This window comes from Poeciliopsis prolifica, unplaced genomic scaffold (assembly GCF_027474105.1).
Source record: "Poeciliopsis prolifica strain line A6 unplaced genomic scaffold, Auburn_PproV2 SCAFFOLD011, whole genome shotgun sequence".
Taxonomy (NCBI): Eukaryota; Metazoa; Chordata; class Actinopteri; order Cyprinodontiformes; family Poeciliidae; genus Poeciliopsis; species Poeciliopsis prolifica.
Window position 1 is genome coordinate 6,872,190 of NW_026562386.1, and position 20,421 is coordinate 6,892,610.

General features: G+C 38.3%; 3 protein-coding genes across 6 annotated transcripts; 1 reads left to right on the forward strand and 2 right to left on the reverse strand.

The window, feature by feature from the left end:
• The first annotated feature begins 194 nt into the window (after window positions 1-194).
• Window positions 195-4,412, forward strand: LOC129364251 (uncharacterized). Of its 3 annotated transcripts, none has more exons than XM_055036799.1 (7): window positions 195-415; window positions 1,305-1,427; window positions 1,530-1,646; window positions 1,737-1,793; window positions 1,893-2,057; window positions 2,362-2,475; window positions 3,288-4,412. In XM_055036799.1, exons 2-7 carry the CDS (start codon window positions 1,305-1,307, stop codon window positions 3,333-3,335), a joined length of 624 nt encoding a protein of 207 aa, XP_054892774.1. In that variant the 5' UTR covers window positions 195-415; the 3' UTR covers window positions 3,336-4,412. The 3 variants fall into 3 exon arrangements, with proteins under 3 accessions (XP_054892774.1, XP_054892773.1, XP_054892775.1); XM_055036798.1 differs by lacking the exon at window positions 195-415 and adding an exon at window positions 424-523; XM_055036800.1 differs by lacking the exon at window positions 195-415 and having other exon boundaries at window positions 1,346-1,427; window positions 1,506-1,646.
• Window positions 4,413-6,170: 1,758 nt separating this feature from the next.
• Window positions 6,171-11,642, reverse strand: LOC129364242 (hypermethylated in cancer 2 protein-like). The gene is made up of 3 exons (XM_055036783.1): window positions 11,513-11,642; window positions 10,559-10,707; window positions 6,171-8,845 (listed from the first exon to the last, which is right to left on the reverse strand). The coding sequence occupies exons 1-3, from the start codon at window positions 11,516-11,518 to the stop codon at window positions 6,238-6,240; spliced, it is 2,763 nt and encodes a 920-aa protein (XP_054892758.1). The 5' UTR covers window positions 11,519-11,642; the 3' UTR covers window positions 6,171-6,237.
• Window positions 11,643-14,548: 2,906 nt separating this feature from the next.
• ddias (DNA damage-induced apoptosis suppressor) lies at window positions 14,549-19,266 on the reverse strand. 2 transcript variants are annotated; one of them, XM_055036785.1, is made up of 5 exons: window positions 18,951-19,266; window positions 18,658-18,813; window positions 18,014-18,122; window positions 16,980-17,272; window positions 14,549-16,851 (listed from the first exon to the last, which is right to left on the reverse strand). In XM_055036785.1, the coding sequence occupies exons 1-5, from the start codon at window positions 19,070-19,072 to the stop codon at window positions 15,228-15,230; spliced, it is 2,304 nt and encodes a 767-aa protein (XP_054892760.1). In that variant the 5' UTR covers window positions 19,073-19,266; the 3' UTR covers window positions 14,549-15,227. The 2 variants fall into 2 exon arrangements, with proteins under 2 accessions (XP_054892760.1, XP_054892759.1); XM_055036784.1 differs by having other exon boundaries at window positions 18,658-18,819.
• Window positions 19,267-20,421: the final 1,155 nt, after the last annotated feature.

A 20,421-nucleotide genomic window follows, 5' to 3' on the forward strand; every position in this document is an offset into this window, starting at 1 on the left:
CAGACCATTTCATCACCGTCTCTTTTAGTTCTGCATTTTTGCAGAAATAAGAACTAACTTCACTGACCTGATACAGAATGAACCAACAGACACACAAATATATCAAACTTTATATATGTGTGTGTGTGTGTGTTCATAAGTGTTCATACCTCTCAAACCTTTTCTCCCTGTTATGTGACACAAACACACACGCATATAATATTTTGAGAGGTATGAACACTTCTGCAGGTGGACGTCTGACATGTTGTCATTTAATATGCGGGCAGCAATTACTGGACGACAAACAGAGGCGACCAGGGGGTTCAGAGGTCACGATGAGCCACAGACCGCCCACTGATGTAACAACTACTCCAGATGTTCTCCTGATCTGGAACAAGAAGTCCAACCCGCAGCACTGAGCCCACATCTGCACACGGTCTGGCTTTTTCTCCTGCTATGCTTTAGCTTTACTCTGCTAACGACTTCAAACTAGACAGCTCCCATGTCTGATTTTCTGCTCTTAGTTCATGTTCGCGCTTTTGCCGTAAGAGAAATTTTCTTTCCGCATAGAAGGGATTATTTCTATTTGCGGTCAAAAGCGTGTGTGTGTGTGGGGGGGGGGGGGGGGGGGGTGCGTGTGTGTGGGGGTGTGTGTGTGGTGTGTGTGTGTGTGAGCAGTATCGTTCGAGCTGAGGAGGTTAAAAACCCACAGCAGTGAAATGCATGAATAACTTGGTGGGAGTTTCCTTTGTTGAAGCCACAGATGGGCAGAATACCCAGAAATGAACCACTCAAACCAGATTAAGATTAAGATTAAGCGTTCGAGAAATGTAAGAGTAAAACAGTAGTTTGAAAAAAATAAAATTAAATTAAAAAAGTTACCAATCACACCATTTGATTGTCTTTAAAAATGATGTAATCAAACAGAGAAATATGTAAATTCTGGTATTTATGTTAAAAAACATTTTTTGCACATAAACTCCCAGTTGCTACTCTCAATTATAATTTTAAAATAAGTACCTTTATTAGTTGTTTGGCTCAAACAACTGCAATCAGTTGCAGTTTCTCGTGTTGGGTTGATAATTCGGAAATTAAACTCAAGAGAAGCAATGCATCACAAAAAGTAAGATTCATCTGAATGTATGGGCTTGTTACTGGATTCTCCCACCATCACCCTCAAACCACAGCAATATACTTTTTCATGACAAAATGTTATTTTATTATTTTACTGAAAATAATAAAAAGTCATAATTGTTTTGCAGCATGGATCTCTAATACAGACTTCAGACATACTGCCACATTTTTATGTATTTCATTGTCCCTAGATGTCTGTTGAACTCTGCCCTGTGAGTGAACCAGATGGGAATAATGAAACCACTAAGGATTTCACACTGGGAGGGAATAAACCTTTACACCGCTTCCTAAGGTGTCAACCCAAGGTCGTTGGAGTAAGGAGAACACACACACGCACACACACACTTCAGACTACCTATTGGTTGAAGATGACTGGAAGAGTCATTCTTCAGAGGTTGTGTGTGAATTTCTTGTAGACGGTTATGCTGGTCATTGGGGCGTCTTCGGTGATTGTTGCCATTGCCACCTACTCTGACGTCTACATTCTCCACATGTGGATGGTCTTTCCTCCAGAGATTTTAATGGGAATATTGGTGGGTGGTTTTCTCAAAGTGACCTTGTTCTGAAGAAGCTGTAAGCGTCGCGTTTTCCAATCGACTGATTGTCTCTCCTGCCTCTTAAAGCTCACCATCTGTGGGATTTTATATATTGTGACACAGCACAGACCCACCAAGAAAGCCGTAAGTTTTCCAAAATACCAGTGGATTTAGTTGAGCCTCCTTGTTAAGGAAGTTTGCACTAGATGTTTTTGTTACCTTGTCCATCATCTCTGTTCTCAGGTGACCATATCATTTGCTCTCAGCATCGTGTCGACGCTCGGGGGTTTTTGGACAATTTTCATCATGCTCGTGAATTTCCACCTCTACTATGAGTACAGTAGTGATGACGAACACAACAATGATACCGACATTGCCATTGAAATACCTTGGAGATCTCATATAGCAGTAATTATTGTTTCAAAAAATGTTTTCTTGTCATTCTAAAATTCAAACTCCAAATTTATATTTGATTATAATTTGTTGTCTCATATTTATCATTGTCTTTTAGTTTGAGGACAGTTACAGATCTTTACGTCCAAAGGTTTAGCTTTGTGGCTCTTTAAAACAAAGCCCAAACAAAAGTTGTATGTATGATTGAATGATTGCCTTGGATAAATGTCAGGCTCCGTCAAAATGTCTGTCAGTTTTTATTATTATTTAAGAATGAATGTTTTTTTGTGTTTTTGAGCGTTTCGTTTTGTTTTTCTAGGTTATGGGACTGACCTTGGAGGTAGTCTTTTTGTTGTACAGCTTCATGGGTACAATTATCTTTATCACCATGTCAGTGGTTGCAGGAGCCGCCCTCCGTTCAACAAAGACTCAGGTACAACAACTCAGAGCTTTGATCTGAACAAATTAAATTAAGTCCCTGCAATGCTGCTCTACTGCATTCTGTACTGCTGTGGCTGCTTGTCTTTGTTTTTATCTCGTTCAATTGTCTTGCCTTTCATCTCAGGGATTTTGCTGAGGTGTGAGCATGTGTTGATCACTGTAGTGCACAAAACAACTCACGTCTTAGATTTCACTTCATTTTACTGATTTTCCACTAAGTCTCTTCAAAATATATTTTTTAGAGATTTTAGATTTTAGGTGTTTTTGCTGTTGGCTTTCATTTGTATTTTATTTGGGGTTTTTCATTATTTGTCATTATGTTCAGGTTTATTCCTTACAATTTAATTTCTTTTTGTGTGTCATGTTTCCTTCTTTTAGGCTCCTGAAGAGTTAGTCTGTGTTTTTGAAAAAAAAGTGTATTTATTAATCAGCTTAGGTAGAGCTTTGATTATGTTATTTTTTTCCATTTAAATAATTTGGTGTTTCGGGTTTAATAAATACTTTATAGAAAGGAATGTGTTTAGCATTTTGATAATAATCATAATTTCTTTTAATCCCCCTTTTTACTTTAGCATCAACACAATTTGGGTTGATTAATATTGTAGGTTTTTGATTGCAATAACTTCCAGTTTGCAGAGGTTTTGTTATGATCCCTAAATAAACTTTAATCACTGTAAACTGAGATATAATGATATAATACTCCATCTCTGATTAAAACTATAACTTGGGAAGGGTCTGCCTTACTAAAAACATAGGTACAGCATTAATTTCCATTAATTCAAGCATTCTTTGTCTTCTGTTTAGGCCACTGTAGTGATGACGACGACAGCGGCTGAAGCGCCAGTTGAATGAAAAGTGAAGAAGGTCCAAACTTTTGCAAATCAAGCAGCAACACAGAGAATCTCTCATCCATTAACAGATGTTTAGAGATTGTGCTTTCTTTGTGGCAGTAGTTGTAGTTGGAAACAACACAACACAAATAAATCAAATAATGTGTGGTATGACTAGTCCGGTGTCTCACTGCCAGAAACTGAAAGCCACTGTCATCAAAATAAAAACACTCAGCTTTGTCTCAAACCGCTGCCCCGAGCTGCAGACAGGAGTTGATCTTTCACTTCATCTTAATTTTGCGTCATCTGACCCAATGATTACAACAGTGGACAGATTTCCAAGAGGTAAAAACTTAATCTGTAATTCATAGTTCATTTACAAATAATACGTCAACTACGTTGACTTTTTATTAGTATTGTTTGCAGTGTAACCCTTACAATGTTTCAGTATGTAAATGCATATTATTGTACCAGAGTGTACCTAGAATTAACTGCAAAATATACAAAAGTGCAAACAAGCAGTTATCATTGCAACCACATGTTTCCAAAGATGCAACATACTTAGAAAAAAAATGATATAAGTAGCTACTAACCTCAGATGTTACAATGCACTACAGGTTTCACAAAAGACGACACAGGCAAAGTTTGGTAACAATTAGTTTTCTACAGAAATACTTGTTCCCAATTTCAGTGGAACTTCAACCACATGTTCAGTAACAAGTTGCCGTATCTGGATTTGGCCGTGGGCATGAATTATGTTCAGATCTGTAACTCTAAAGTCAACACCTGTAAGCATACTTATTCATAGTAGTCATTACAATGCAACCGGTGTTCTAGATACTAAGTAAACGCATTCCCATGTCAAAAAGTGTCATCATTTTATTGACAGTTCCGGACTTGAGTCATATTTTCTGTAGAAAAAAGAAAATCCCATAAATACACAAGCTCAGATACTCAGTGAATGACACAGAATACAAGTACAGCGGGAAGTATGAGTTTTATAACAATCAAAAGAAATAAAGTTGCAGAAGGAAAACCAGGCAGGTAGACTATTATTCTTAATGCTGCAAACAATTCCAATAAATGCTTTTCAAAGAAACTTCATTGTATAGTTGATTATTTGCTTCTTTAATTTAGAATGTTATGAAATTATATTTTCTGTGTTCCTTAACAGAAGAATAGGACAACTACTCCACCCTCCCCACCCAAAAAACAAATAAATCTAAAATGTTGTTTTTTTTTAAAGTCATAAGTGGAATGTCTCATAGTAGAATAAAAAGTCAGCGGGGCATTGTTGGCATTGTGGTCATTAGCAGAAACATTATCATTTTACATGCATGTGAGTTTTTTCTTTTTATTTAAACTTCATACAAAAATGTTATTCCACAAGTTAACTGTGGAGAAACCTGTTAAAATAAACTTGACAGGACACTGGACATCCTGGCATGTACTCAAGACTCTTTTGTTTCTTTAGGTGAAGTTTCACAGCAAACCAGCAGCACAAATGCAGAGACATGGATCACACTGGAGTAACAGAAACAGAGTCCATGAAAAGAATTAATCACATATTTTTCAGTAAAATGGACTAATAGATCACAGTACAACTCCTAGGAATAGATTTGTAATTTCAAGCATTAGCTACCACCGTATCTCTGCTTTTGGAGCTTTCCTAGATCCCAGGACAGACAATAAGCTCACTTGGTCTTACCTGTGAAATTCCAAGGTATCCTGGGATTTCCTGGAATACCTTTGAATTTCCAGGTTGTGCCAAAGAAAAGAAGGATGCAGCTTAGAAGTTTTAAACTCCCTCTATTTTCTTTACATTTTTCTTTCAAGAAATCAGAAAAGTGGTTACGGTCAATTCTTCTTTGAGCTTTCCAGAAGATCTTGAAAGCTATTCCTTGAGACAATTTGATTTATGCATGTCAGTAACTGACAGTTTCTGTATGTGCTTCAGAAATAAGGCAGGTAGAAAACCAGAAGATAAACAGAAGGGTACAAGCAGAAGGTACAGCAATAAACTTGTTTTTAGCAACACTTCCTTCTCCACTCCCCCCCAAAAACAACACAATCTGAAGTTTTCCTTTTGTTTTTTTTAAACGAGAAATATCCCAAAAATATGAAACAGACTGCATGAGTCAGTTCATATTCTACACTGACTTAGATTTTGAGTTGATAAGCACCACCTTGTTTGTGCTAAATTAACAGCATATGTTTTGTGAACATAGTCTTTCGTATGGATTCAGCTGCATAAATACAAACATCTGTGTGACAATCTAATATAAAATGCTAAAACTGTTGCTTGACTAAGCCGCCATGTAATTTCTTAGATTTTGAAGGACTTGCTATGCAAAAAAAAACCCCAAAAAACTTTCTGGTAACAGCCAGAAAATTTAGCAAAGTGGCTTTTATGTTCTCCATGACTGGGGAAGCTTTTGTAGACATATTTTGTTTTCTCGTGAGAGCAATAAAGTCTTCAACACACTGCAGAAACAAACATTTATGCTGAATTGTAGCTTTAGTTTAGAATCAAGAAAATAAAAAATTGAAGCTGCCAATTTCCCAGCATCTGCTCTACAGGTAATAGCTTACAACATCTCTGCAGTTCTCTCTGCAGTTCCATGTCAGATAACAAATGCATTCTTATGCATGTCAGAGGACTTCAAAGAAAAATAGCTGCCAAAAATAATTGTAATAGTAGAAATATAAATTAAAAATGTTACAGGACAGATTTATTCTAATCTGGGGAAGATCAGAATAAAAAGTGGCTAAAATGCCTTCATTGCTACATGTTTGCATTGGAGTCCAAAGAATGCCACAAACTGAGAAAAGTGAGGTCATCAAAATCCGACACAAATAAGCTGTCAGTTTTCCTTCTTAGGAATTTACTGTGAAAATGTCAATCAATTCTCACTTTGTGACCTTTAGTCCTTTATTACAGAGGACTTTTGCAAACCATTTCCAAGCGCAGAACGCTGATGAACACGCATGTGCTCTGTGACACGGTATTGGCGTGAGAAGGTCATCGGGCAGCAGGGGCAGGGGAAGGGCCGTACGCCAAGGTGGCTCCGCACATGTCTGTTCAGAGAACCCCTCTGGCTGAAGGAGCGATCACACAAAGAGCACTGGAAAGGCTGGTGACTGGGAGATGACAGATGAGCTGACCTATCTGTTGGCATGCAGGCTGGACGGGTGGAAGGTATGCAGACAGATGCAGTGGATGGCTTTGAGGCTCGATCGCATTCTGGTTCACCAAGAGGTGAACAAACTGGAGTGGAGCTGCTCTTAGTCTCATGCTCTTCGGGTTTGGAAACCTCCATCACACTAATGTTTTGTGTAACGCAGGGTCCTGCTTGGGATAGTTTTATATCAAATGGGTTTCTTTTTTTTACGTCTCTCTGTCCATCAGCCTCATCTAACCTCTCAGCTCTGGCTACAGAGGAATCTTGATTTGCTTGTGCATCATCAGGACTCAGGATTGCAGCTGAATCCATTACAACAAACTGCTTTTCTTCTTTGTGATGTCCATGTTGACAGGACACAGGCAGCTCATCATGTTTGGTGTTTATGTCTGGCTGGTCTTCTGTCTCTATTAAAAAGTGTTGACTCAGTGATCTTTTACCTGAAAAAGGAGTATTAACCTCATCACCTAACTCATTCGAGTCAGGAGACAAGCAGGGCTTGAGGTGTTTGTGATTTAAATCTTGAAGTGATGCGTCGTCACATGGTTCACCCTGATGGGAAAGATGCCGGTGATTTAGCTGACCAGAGGTTCTTGTAGTGCCAGAAAAGTTGTGGTCCAGAGGTGCTGTTACAAAGGAACATGGCTCCGTGTTTTCAGAGGATGAGTTTTTTCTACGTTCCACCACTTTGCCACATTTCGAAGCAGAGAAACTGTCAGTGACATCAGTCAATCCAGATTGCGATGTGATAAATCTGAATTTGGTTTGTGTGCTACTGACTTTGTCAGAGATATCCTTTCTGCTTTTGTCGTCTTTGTGCATCTTTGTGTACCAGTCTGTTATAGGTCCAGATGTCTTACAGTGATTTGTCTTCATATCTGTTACATCAAGACAGATACTGGAGTAACTGGGTCCCCTTTTCACTTCCACCTCAAGACATTCTTCGCACGGAGAAGCACTTCCTGTGTCTTCAACCTCCATGAGAAGTGAAACTGCAGCTCCCTGATGTATTGATTGCTCTTGTGTTGAAGTTGTCAACAATGTTCTCTGACACTGACAACAATCAAAGTGTTGATTTTTGGAGGGAACAGGATCATAATCTCTTTCAATTTGGTGCTTTAAGCCTCTTCTTGAGACATTACTCTGGACCACATACTCTCCATAATATTCTGTGTGACTTTGCAAAGAATCCAGACGGGCGGTCTGATTGTTATTGTTCATATTATTTGATGCATTCTCGCAGGTGTTATTGAATTTAAATAGATGCACATTGCTGCTGTTGTAATCCTTGTCCACCTTGTGGTCAGTAGCACAGCTAATGTGGCTTATAGTGCTTCTGGGGTCCTGACTTTGTGCTCCATTTTGATCTTTGCACTCAGTGGTAATTGCTTCCACACTGTTGTCATTGCCTATGCCTGATGAGAGTGAGAAGTCGGCGATTTTGGAGGGAGGCTGGACAAAAGACTGAGATGCTTCACTGTGAGGCCACACAGAGTCTTCTGACTGCTGCAGGACAGCCACTCTGCTGCTGTGACAAATGACAGGCACCGCCTCAGAGCATGGGGATGGCGACGATGACGGAGATGAAGAGCGTCCCTTTCTTTCCTTAGACCTCCTGAGTAGGTCTTCCTCTGGGGTTCTCTGTCTCATGTCTGGTTTTACAAAGTTTGGTGAATGATGCACATCTACTCCAGGTAAGTCATGCATCAGAGTTTTCTCATCTTTGGACCTCAAAGATTTCCGTTGGGTCGGCGATGTCACCTGTCTGTCGTCACCTGCATTGTCTTTGTCAATACTTCCAAGAATACCGAAAGTATTTAAATCATTGAAAGCAGCCAAGTCAGTTCTTGTGTGACCATTCACATGTTGATTTTTGATTTTTCTTTCATCATTTTCAGGACTGTCATCGGAAGTGACCCGGGGTTCTTGAAATATCTCATTAAGTAATGAATGTCTAGTTGCTTCATGGCTTTGAAAATTACATGCTGTGGTTGATGACGGAAGGTGTTTGAAGGTCTCAAAATCAGTTTTACAAGAATCTTCTGTCTCTTTAAATGAGTACATTTCAACTATAACGGGAGCATTTTTATCATCCTCAGCATTCCCTTGGATCTGCAGCCAGTTCGCTCTCAGAGCATCCTGCAGTTCTTTCATCTGCATTTGGCAGGCAGCAGAGAGCAGTCTGTAATGTTCCTGTTCGCTGAGAGGGCATGGAAGAACGCCAGTGTAAATGTAGTCCAAAAGGGAAGGTAGCACAGAGTCCGAGAGACTTGGATCGTGTAGTTCCACCAGGGCACCCGATGAGGACAGGATGGATGCCAACACTGGGCTGGAGGCTGCCAGGATACACCTGGCAGAGCAAAGAGTCAAGCTTAGTTTAGTGCTGTAAAGAAGTATTTGCCCCTATGTAGCTTTGCATTGTTATTTGAAATATATTCAAACAACTTTTAATATGACAGAGACCCTGATTCAATACAAAAAGCCATTTTTCAACCATGATTAGATTCACTAAAGGCACAGAAGAAATAGAAATGGCAATTATTAAATCATGAATTAGTTATGATAAATCAGGTTTTAGGAAAGCTGAATTTAATTCACAAGCCAATGAAATGTCTAATTATAGCCAGACAAGTAGAAGTAACAATCTATCTGTTCAGTAATAAGATGCTGCATATATTCATTATATATTATATCATCTCTTCTACCATCATCTGTTTGGGTAGCAGCATCAGAGCCGTGGATTTATAAAGGCTGTTAAAGAAGGCCGGTTCTGTTCTGGGGACTACTAGCAACATTATTATGATTATTGTGCACAGGAGTCTTCATCAAATTAAGGAAATTATTGGCAACCCTGAGCTTCCTTTTTATGAAGCTGCTATGAAACCAAAGAGTGTCTTCAGTCAGAGACTGCAACACAGACTGCTACAGGAGCCTTTCCTCCCAAAGCTATCATCATCTAAAGCAACTCCTGAAGAAAATTGTGTCTGAGTAACAACAAAATGTGATTTCTGGGATTAAAAAAATATTTTTCAATTTGAGTGCTGAAAATAAATGAAGAAATCAATTAAATAGAATCTCTGCAAGAACTTAAAGTTGACAAAAACATCTCAAAACCAATATATTATCCTCTACTCCATCTAAAGAACTTTTAAAGAGAAAAAGAAACAGTCCTAGAGAGCTAGATGTCTGTAAAGGATTTTTTAAGGTGTTGGATCTTACCACAATGACAGCTATTATCCACGAATGAAGCAAATATGTAACTATGAACAACCTTGCTACCGGTGGCCTACCATCTTATATGGAATATCAGAAATAAAGCCAGATCACAATCTTCACACTGGCAGTTCAACTTGATGGTGGTAATCCGGTTGTCTGGAGTTGATGCTACTTCTGGAAAACCAAAACCCCTCATGGTTCCTTAATTGATGGAACCATAAGTTCTGCAAGGATGCTCTGCTAGAAAAATCCATTTGTGGTATTGAGTTCAAAACTGCTCGGGTTGTGCAGCACAACAATCATATAAAGCATAACTCCAACTCCATTTCTCAATGGCTTTAGGGGAAAAGACAATCGATAAAGGGTTTTAAAATGTTCTGGTCCAGAATGATTCAGTCGCAATGGCATTATGAATGAGCTGAAACTGACTGTCCATTTTCAAAAAGTCAGTAAATTTGGCTGAAAGACAAAAAAAAAAAAAAAAAAAAAAAAGGCAAGTGGGACTAAACTCCTCCATAGTGAAGTAAACAATGTTACAAATGCTTCATGTTAATAAAAACTAATGCCATACATTGTTACTGCTGTCAATGATGGCTTAAGCAATTATTATGCTTAGAGAGGTGTGACTTTGTCAAATAGGATCTGGGCGACTGGATAGTATTTTCTCTCTTTATCATTTTTGTAATTGAGCTGAAACATTTAAGTGCAACAAAAAAACAAACAAACATCTAAAACAAAAAACATCTGTAAGGGGAACTTACGCTTTCATAATCTTTTGACATATCTCTGAATATTTTTGCTCTTTTGAAAATGTTGCTGTATTTGTGTGTAGTAAAACGATGCTCACCTGTGTGCATGGTACAGCTGATCTGAGTTCTGCCCCTGCCTGAGAACACAGTCACAGAATATGCCCTGATCCCTCTGATGGTTCAGATATGCCAGCAGTGCAGCTGCGTGGGTGACGTCCTGCGGAGACGATGTCGCCTGAAGAATCGGCTTTGAGAAAAACAGATTTCATCACGATCACTATATTGCTTAGAGAAAATCATTATCATTGCAGCTTTGTAGAATTAACAAATCAGCATCTATATTATTAGGGGTAAATTGTTCTTTAAATAATAATGGACAAAAAAATACAATGAAAACAGTAAGTATCACTGCTTAGCAATAGATTTTATATTGTAAGACTATTTCTTCTGGAGCTATGTACCTGAAAATGAATGTGATGGGTAACCTGAAAACCTAAAGCTCCAGAAGTTAAAAAATAAAGAGAAAGTCGAATGTTTCAGTGAGCAATAATAGTTTGCGCATAATATTATCTGAAAATGCCAGTGGCTCAGTAAAAGCAAAATATGCCACCAAATTATTCTTATTCGAAAGTCAAAGAAATCAATGAATGAGCCATGAAAATAGTTATCCAACATATTTAGATCTTTGGAAAAATAAAAAAGTAACAAAACAATGTAGGAAGGAGAAACTTGCATGAGAAATCTGTTTTTAACAGTACATTAATTAGTGCTCTATATTTCTCTAATAATTTGGGTGAATAAGAGCAATATCTTTCACATGCTTCAATATTCAAACAATTTGTTAGTCATTCTTAATAATGAAGTCAGACTCAGAAAATAAGCAAACATAAGCAGGTGTACTTAGAGAGTAAAATAACCACATTAAATAAAAGCGTTAAACTCCAGCGTTGTGCAAACCAAAGCTTCCATAACTTTTACATGCAAGATATTAGTAAAGACCTAGCGGCAGTACAGACTGGCAGAAAGTGAATATGGAAATTAAAAACCCTTACCTTCATAATACGCCAGAAGACGAACAACAATCACAGTCTGCCTTGCTTTTGGTTAAAGTGAGAAAAGAGTCTTCATTGCGGATATATAGTCCCACCCTACTTTATCTGCACTGGGCCTCATGTGGAAAACAATCACACGCTTTTCATATTGGGGTGAGCCATGACGTTGTTGCTCAGGTGCTTATATGGAGTGCTGGCCTGTGATGTCAAGCTCTCCATGTCCTGTTATAGAGGGGCTGACACCATCCTGCAGGGAAGCAGCCACAGAACTGGAGCAAGTAGAACCAGTATTCCTGCTTGCGCCACAAAAGCACAGCAGGAAGTCCATTTTATTTAAACGATATAGATATATGGTTGCTCTTTAGGGTCATTTCTGTCAATAGACAGTCTGCACTGTCTATATTTGAATCATAGTGCACCAAAAAGAGCTCAAACTCAGAAATATTAAACCTGGTTGTGTTGGATTGAGGTCAAAGGTGACTTCCTAGAATATCCTGTGATTATTTTTTTAGTATTTGTTGCAAAGATCAAAACTACTTAATTCAGAGTCTTTCCTAAGCTCTTATTCTGTATTATGGAAGTTCGGCCACCTTAGAGAGCGCTGATGACTCTTAGGACGATTTCTATCTAGTTCACTTCTGCACACAGAAGCTTCTCCAGTGTCACGAGCCGGTTTCCCTTCAGCTGACGCTTTTGTTGACAACCCCATACAAAGCCATTTCTCCACCCTTTCACCATGTGCTCGTCACGGCTTTTAATCCCTCCCCCGCTCTAAAGTTACAGCCACACCTCCTGCTATCCACAGGCCTGTAGTGCACTTTCCCTGACAACTGCGCAATGGAAATACTACTGCAGTACACTGGGCTGCGTTGCATCGAGACAGATCTAAATAGTGTGTCTTGTGGCTCACATAGATGAGATAATGCAACATATTTATGAAATATGCATCAAGTGATGGTGTTGCCTGTTTAATGTGCAATAAGTCGATGAACGAATGAAACAAAATCCGTTGTAATTTTGATCTAGCAGTTTGACAACAATGAGATTCTGTGACATATTGCAGAAAACTTCATTGTATTTTTGTTGTATGTTTTGTTTGTGGATGCAAAACATCAGTCTGCTGTTGTCATGATTAGAGAGGAAACAGCTCTTGGTGAATCTAATTCTCAATCATTACTACATTAGACTGATCAGCTATAATAGTTTGCATTTCACTTTTTTAGCCAGTTAAACAAATATGTAAGATTTAAATGATCTGTAAATGACTGTATTTTTTTCTTCTCATTTTACACTATCTCTATTTTCAGCTGGATTATTGAGTCTCACAGTGGCCGTTCTGTAAATTATTGTTTTAATTGTTCTTAATGCAAAGCTTGTAAGAGAAATGTAAAAAAAAAAAAAAAGGGATTCCATTTATTTAAAATAAAAATGCAAATTTACTTTTCGGGACACATTTAATTATGATGTTCATCAAAGTATTTGAGAAATATTTAATTCCAGAACACTCTCTTTTATTCTGTAATAAAGAAAAATAAAAAAAATAATTAAAGCTTATACCATACACTTTTCTCCTCTATAACATAAAAAAAATATTTTATTTTTTCATATAATCAAGGAATCAACGTCAGAGAAAATTAACTTAAAAGATAAAAACGAGAGAAAATAAATAGAAAACCGATTGCAATCTGAGATAAAAAAAAAACAAACAAATAATATTACCAAGCAAATATACACAATATTCCATTACTTGAAATAGATTTAAGTTTTAAAGTGTCAAATAACTAAAACAGCATGTTGCTCCTCCAAAGAAATGCATGCAAGTAGTGGGCAATTTGCCTCAGAGCAATTAGCTGAGGTGTAGTTTGATCTCCTGTACATCCGACAGGCCTGTAAGTTACAAGCCAAGACTGAGACATTCACATTCTCTGAGAAGGTCTTTGAATACAACCACTTATTTAGCAGGTCAGACCAATATGCCCTCTGTCACAGAGAGTAAGTTCAACATGTACTGGCTCCAAGTGTTTCCATTCACTGAGTGTTCAGTGACATAGCTCACGTACTGAACCAGTGGGGTGCAGAAGAGCTGCAGCTTCTGGAAACAACATATTCTGGATCAGTACAGAGCAAGAGTTTAGTATCTACACAACTTAGAGAACAAATTTAATGAGAAAGCACAGCAAAAGATACAATACCAGTCCACTGCACCTGTTAACTCTCCGTTGTCATTTTTGCAAGGCGCTGCAGCATTCGAGCTCTTCCAATTATGACCAAAAACAATTGTAGAGTTTGTGAACCTAATATTTTTACTGTAACTAAATTTTATTGCCAAATTTACCAAAGTTGTCCTAATCATTCATTCTAGAAAATAGAGCAAATGTTATTAGTCCTGTGATGAAATAGGACTAATAACATTTGCTGACCCTTTTGCATACATGAACCAAATAACTGCAGCAAAGATTTTCATTAGGATACAGAACTGATCACAAACATTTGAGTGAATTTTTTATGACATTTTTGTTGCAAATAAAAAAATAAGCGCAACTAAGTCTGCAGTCTTTATCGTTTGGAGAAAATTAGCTTTTTGGACAAATTCTTCGAATTGAAGGCACTCGACTTATAGTAGAAGTAAGAACCATTTCAGTCTGGAACAACCATTTCTGCTCCATCACTTAGTGGTCCTGATCCATAACAAATAAAAGCAAACAAGCACACTCAGCTGAGCAGTGAGAACATACCAGCCCCAACACACTCAGTCCACCGCGGGACTCCAGCTGTGGACTGGCTGTCCAGTTCCCACTTTAACACACGTAACACCATCTCCGTCTTGCTCCCATTCTGTATTACTCAGACATCCAGAACACAGCCATCGTGACAGCTAATCTTAGCTCCATGGCACGGCATTGTCCACACTCGTCCCTCCATAACTGACCATTCACACGTACACACACACACACACACGCACGCACACACCCACGTACACACACACACACACACACACACACACACACACACACACACACACACACACACCACACACCCACACACACACACACACACACACACACACACACACAGAGGAACCCAGAATAGCACCGGGTCTGGTTGCTGCCAAGAAGGGCAGGATTCATTAAACACTACAGAGAGTTTAGCAGTGAGGGAGGGTTTAGTTGGTCCGGTGATGAACACATGTCCAAATTGTTTGTTTGTTTTCTAAAAGAGGACCTTTGTTACGTATTTGACCCCTTTGTTACGTATTTAACCCCTTTGTTAAACTGCTATCTCCTCCCTCTCAGCAGTAAATACATATTCACAAACGCATCTAGCAATATGCATATTTTGGATACTAATTTTTTGTTAATATTTATAAAATAACTATGATGTAATAGTATTACAAATTCATATTTTAAAAACTGTTATCAATATTTAAAAATTATTATGATGGAGCAAACAAAAGAACTAAAAAACCTCATCTGTTCGGCATAATTCAACAAAGAAAACACTTGATTTTTAAATATAACTCATAAGAAACAAAGAAAGCTTACATGTAGGATATTAATTGACTTAAAAAAAACTTATAAAATGAGAGCCGATCTTTAGTGCATGTAATAAAAGCATGTTGAAGTAAAATAAATATTTAATTAGCTCATTAAGAGAGAAAAAGAGGAGACAGCTGTTGATTTTTAACACATAAGTTATTTTTTTGGTTTTTGCAGAGTTATGAAATCAGATAAGAGTCTGAAAATAAATCCATAGACCAGTCACATGCAAGGTTTCCATCTTCAGTGAGGTGATTCTTAGCTCCATCAAGATCTCTCTCACTTTCTGTCCCATTAGCATGAAATACTGTCTGAGTCAGATCCCAGGGAGCTCTGCTATCAGTTCCTCCATCTCCAGGAAATCGTCTCAAGTTACAACCTGAATCCCTGCAGCTATTTTCCGTCTGCCATTTTTTTCTGAATGAGACATTAAACAGCATTTTATGAACTGGAGTAGGAGGAACAATTCCCTCTGATTTGTCATAATCACAAATAGTCACATTGCTCGCTTCAGAGTCATGTTTCGGACTGGTTGGACTGGCTGACTCAACACTCGTTGCTCCTCTTTGCCACGCTACCTGCTGCCCCTCTGATTGTCTTTTTTTACATTTCTCTTCCTCCTTGAATCTCCTTCCTGGAGTTATTCTGCTCTTCCACCTCCTGGATCTTATTCTCCACCTTGAATTTTCTTTTGATGTCTCATCTTTCAAACTTCTGCAGGAAGAGATTGCAGGCGATCGTGTCGTTCCACCTACTTTTACAATGGGAGTGGACTGAGAAGGAGGAACAAAGTCAAAATCTTGTAGAGCTATAGAATACCTTTTAGCGCACAGATTGCTTTTTAGTTTCTGTTTGTCAGGCGTTGAATGTGACACACTCGAGGCTTCGTTCTTTACGTGCTGAACATTCATCTCATCAAACCGGAAGCAGGAATCTGAAGGTGATCTCCCGGTGTGTGTACGAGTTGTTGCTGGGTGTACAAATGAGTCACCGAATAAGTCAGCTGAACAGTCGTAACCGTCCACTTCATTTTGCTCTTCTTGATTTTCAAAAGATAAAAAACCTTCATCATATCTCAGGATCATGTTGTCGTCAGGTCCGCTCAGGCGGTCGCCACAGCTCTTCCAGTCTCGATCAGATGAAATATGTTTTCCCTCTCCATCTATTGTTGGCGTATTAGTGATATCTTGGAGGTGGTCTGTGAAGATTATCTCTGCAGCATTCAGACAAGCAGAAGCTGGTTCAGCTGACTGGTTTGCGATTTTCGCAAAGGTCCCTGTCGTTTGTTTCTCATGTTGCAAATTTAAATTTGTCGTTTTACTGAGAACATTTAAATCTTTGTCTTGTTTGCACAAAAATTCGGACAGACTTTCAGAGAAAGGCAAATCATCCCAAGCAAATGAGCTTGATAAAAAAGTTTGGGACTGATGTGAGATGGGAAGCTCCTTCGAATTGAAACTGCAGCTTTTGTACTTCGGCTCTGATGGACTAAAGCAAGTTTTCACACTGAAGCTTTTTCCAACACTTCCTGTAGAAGAGGAGATTGAATCCCCAGTAAAAGATGGATGGCTGTGAAAGCTGAACTCCAGCTTCAGAGGAGCTGGTCTCTCCTCTGTGCCTGGATGGTTCTGCGTATGAACTCTCTGCTCAGGAAGTGGCACTGCGCTGCATCCTGCCAGTCTGCTGCTGTGATCTGCGCCATCCTGACTGGATCCTTCCTCCTGCTCTGCTGAGGACGTCACCAGTCCAAGCGACTGCTGCCACGGAGAGGTGGAAGTAAATGACTGGTTCTGATGTTGGAAACTGGGATGGAAACAAAAACACTTTCACTTACGTGTGCACAAATGTTGTATATTAAAAATAAAATGAACGAGATTCTAAAGGCTTGAATATTTCTGTACAGGAAAAACATGATTTCTGTCTTTTCTTACCGAAGCAGCGCCTGGGACAGATGACCTGAAGAATACAGAGTGACGTTTCTGAGGGTGCTGCTCGGAGAAGGGCCAGAAGTCAGCAGCAGGGGGGCTGCAGACTGTCTGCCGGGATCGGCAGACTCCGCAGCTCTTTGTAGGAGGCGCTGATAATAACTGAGCACGGTGCAGCCCGTCAGGCCTGAGCCTGGGGGAAGAATCATCTGACTGGCAACAAACTGGGCTCTCCCTCCTCTGCCAGACTCAGTTCCATCATTTTCTTCGAGCCAGGGTTCCCGTTCTGTTCCGCTCACCTGAACACACAGACAGACAAAGGAGCAGAGATCAAGTCAATCCACGTGGCCATAGTTTCACTTTTAATTCAATTCTCTTATTCAAGTAAAAATCCAACATAGAAACTTGAAACTTTGATGTGGAGCTAAAAAAATCAAAAAAGATAATAACTGATATTATACATAACTTGGTTCGCAGATACAGAAAACAATTTCTGATTAATAAGTACAGGAAAACTTCCTTCTGTTTTATAGTAATAAAATATTTTATGATGTGCATAACATGTAATAATTATAAGTAAAGATCTGTGGAACTGATTTAGAATTAATGCAGATAAAATTCCCTTCATAAAACTTATTTTCCTTAATCTTAATATTCAGAAGGTTTTGAAATATTTTGTACTTGAAAAATCCAGATTTAATAATAACTATTATTATTATTAATGATGTGCAAAACATAACCTGTTTTTTTATACAGAGGAATCACTACAGATTTAAAATGTGAACAAGCCTTAAGTAGAAGATATTATAGCAGCATTATTGTAATACCTTTGCTTTTTTTTTCATTAGTTTAGTTAATCTTTAAAGAATAAAAATTAGCTTCATATTATATTTATTGCTCATTGGTTGAGTCTTAATATATTTTAACCCAGAGAAATATACCTTCATGTTTCTTTTTATATGAAAGAGATTGGTCAATGTAAAAATAAAAATAACTAAATATGACATTCCATAACAAAAAAAACAATTTAACTCTATTACCTTTATACCAAAGATAAAGTATCTACCGAGGAAACAATCTTCAACTGCTTTTGCCAACAATGTGGATCTTGCTGATGGTCCGATGGGTCCCTCCGAACTTTCAGCTAACCTACAAATAATAAAATAAAAACCCAGCAGATTTTCTCAGTATAGGTCCTAGTGTATTATGCATCATCAGTTGACTCTTATCCATTGTTATCTGCTTAACAATGTCTCCTTTGAATCTTCTTGCTCATGATAACTAACAAAAATATAGACAATGAATTAGATTACATTGAGCTCCACAGTGAATCAAATCACTGTTGTCACTTGAATGCAACATAAGGTGGACTGCTACATTTGAAATGCAAATTCTGCATGTCAGTAATTGTATTTGGCCTGTGTGATGGACTTTCACTGCCCACGATTACACACATGGGTTGGGATTTAATAATACTTCATATTTATCATCATGTGAAAGGGATAAAATACATGATGTGCATCAAAATGTGATCACAGAGAATTTGCTGTAACACAAAGAGAACATTCAAAGTGTGCAGAGTAACCTTAGGCTGGGATTCAAACCCAAAACCTTTCTACTGCAAGGCAACAGAGCTACCAACTGTGCCACTTTGCATGCAAAATAAGACATACATTTGTTTTACCTCTGTAATCCACTTGCATCGATGCCAAAAAAGGAGTTCAAACTATTTCCAAACACTGTTACATTAAATGTGGATGAATCCCGGATCACTCGCAGTGAGAGACGGTATCTGTAGTCCACCTGATCCTTCAGACACCTGTAGTCACACCTGAAGCACCTGTACCTAACAGAGAGGTCACGGGACTGTGGATTAAGGTCTGCAGTACAGAAGTACACAGAAATTCAACATAACCATGTTGAATTTCCTCTGAAAGAACATTTTTCAACCAGAGTTAAAACTTATTCTGTTTGTACCTTAAGGTGTCTCTCTGTTCAGCATCGATCCGGGAGAAGCAGCCTTTGCAGCAGGGATAAAACACACAGGCATCTTGCAGAGACAACACCGTACAGCCCACCAGAACCCGCCGGACAGACATCAGTTCAACCCGGAGGAACCAACTGATAAGCTAGCTAACGTTTAGCTAACTCCTTAGCATACAGGGAGGCCGATTTAACAGAGTTAAAGAAACGCGGGAAATATGGAGCTAGCCAGCAAAAACATGGAGATATTTGTTTTCTCCTAGATTTTCTTTCTAAGAGAAAAGCGTTTTCGAATGAAAAGCGCCACAGACTGTTTTGGTTGGAATTTCTTCTTCGACTAATCATTTGCAGACTAACTGGATTCATTACTGCCACCTTTCGGACGATGCTTAAAATTGCAGGTTGTTGTGAAAATGATTACTTCTTGATTTCCCTCAGACGTTCACTTATCCTGAATTGAAACGTTTCCCGGTTTATTCAGTTCAATTTGAATAAAACTGGGACTGAATTATTCTATATCTGATGCACACATTTTAGATCAAATTTATGTTTTCACAACAAATAGGCTGCATTAAATGCTGTTCATCAAAAAAGTATCTCCAGATACAGATGTATTTCTGGACATATAAAAACTTTTTGTATAACAAATATTATGTTATAGTAGCTGCTTTTCATTCAGGTCATATTACAGATCCTTTTTTTTTATCTCCATGCAGCCCATAAACCTGAACACAAGTTTTATATGTGTTCAGTTCAATAAAAGACAAGTTCAGTTTTAATGGCTGCAATTGCTGTGTGCAGTGGGAGAAGAATATTATAAGTAATACGTTTTTCAATAGTAATAACAACCTTCTAAGATTAACATTTTGTTTGGTGAGATTTTAAAAAAAATAGTACATTTTATTTGGGTTTAATTGAGACCAACACAAAGCACTAAACTAGATTTGAAGTGCAAAGAAAATGACTCAAGATTTTAGTAAAATCTTGAGACTAGAAACATATTAAAGGGCATTTTAGCCTCTTTTACTTTGATACCTGTAAATAATATCTAGTGCAGCATGTTTCCTCCAAATGTGTATGTTCTGTGTAAGGTCACAGAGCTCTAACAGAAATAATCCAGCATCATAAAGTCCAAGGAACACCTGTAAGCATTTGAATACCTACACAGGGATGGCAAAGAGAACATTAAATAGTAAAGCAGCCATAGTATCTCTGGAGGACTTGTAGAGCTCCACAGCTCAGGTGGGTGAAACTGTTAACAGAACAACCCGCACACTCCTCAAATTTATCTTCAACGGAAGAGAGCCAAGATTGTGAAATTCGTGACAGAAAGTCAGAAATAATTACGTCTGCAAGAAGGAACAAGGTGTTCAAGGCACCTTGATCCTTGAACATGTGGAACAAGGTGCTCTGGTCACAGAAAACTACAATTAAACCTTTTAACTTATATGGCAAACTCCATGAG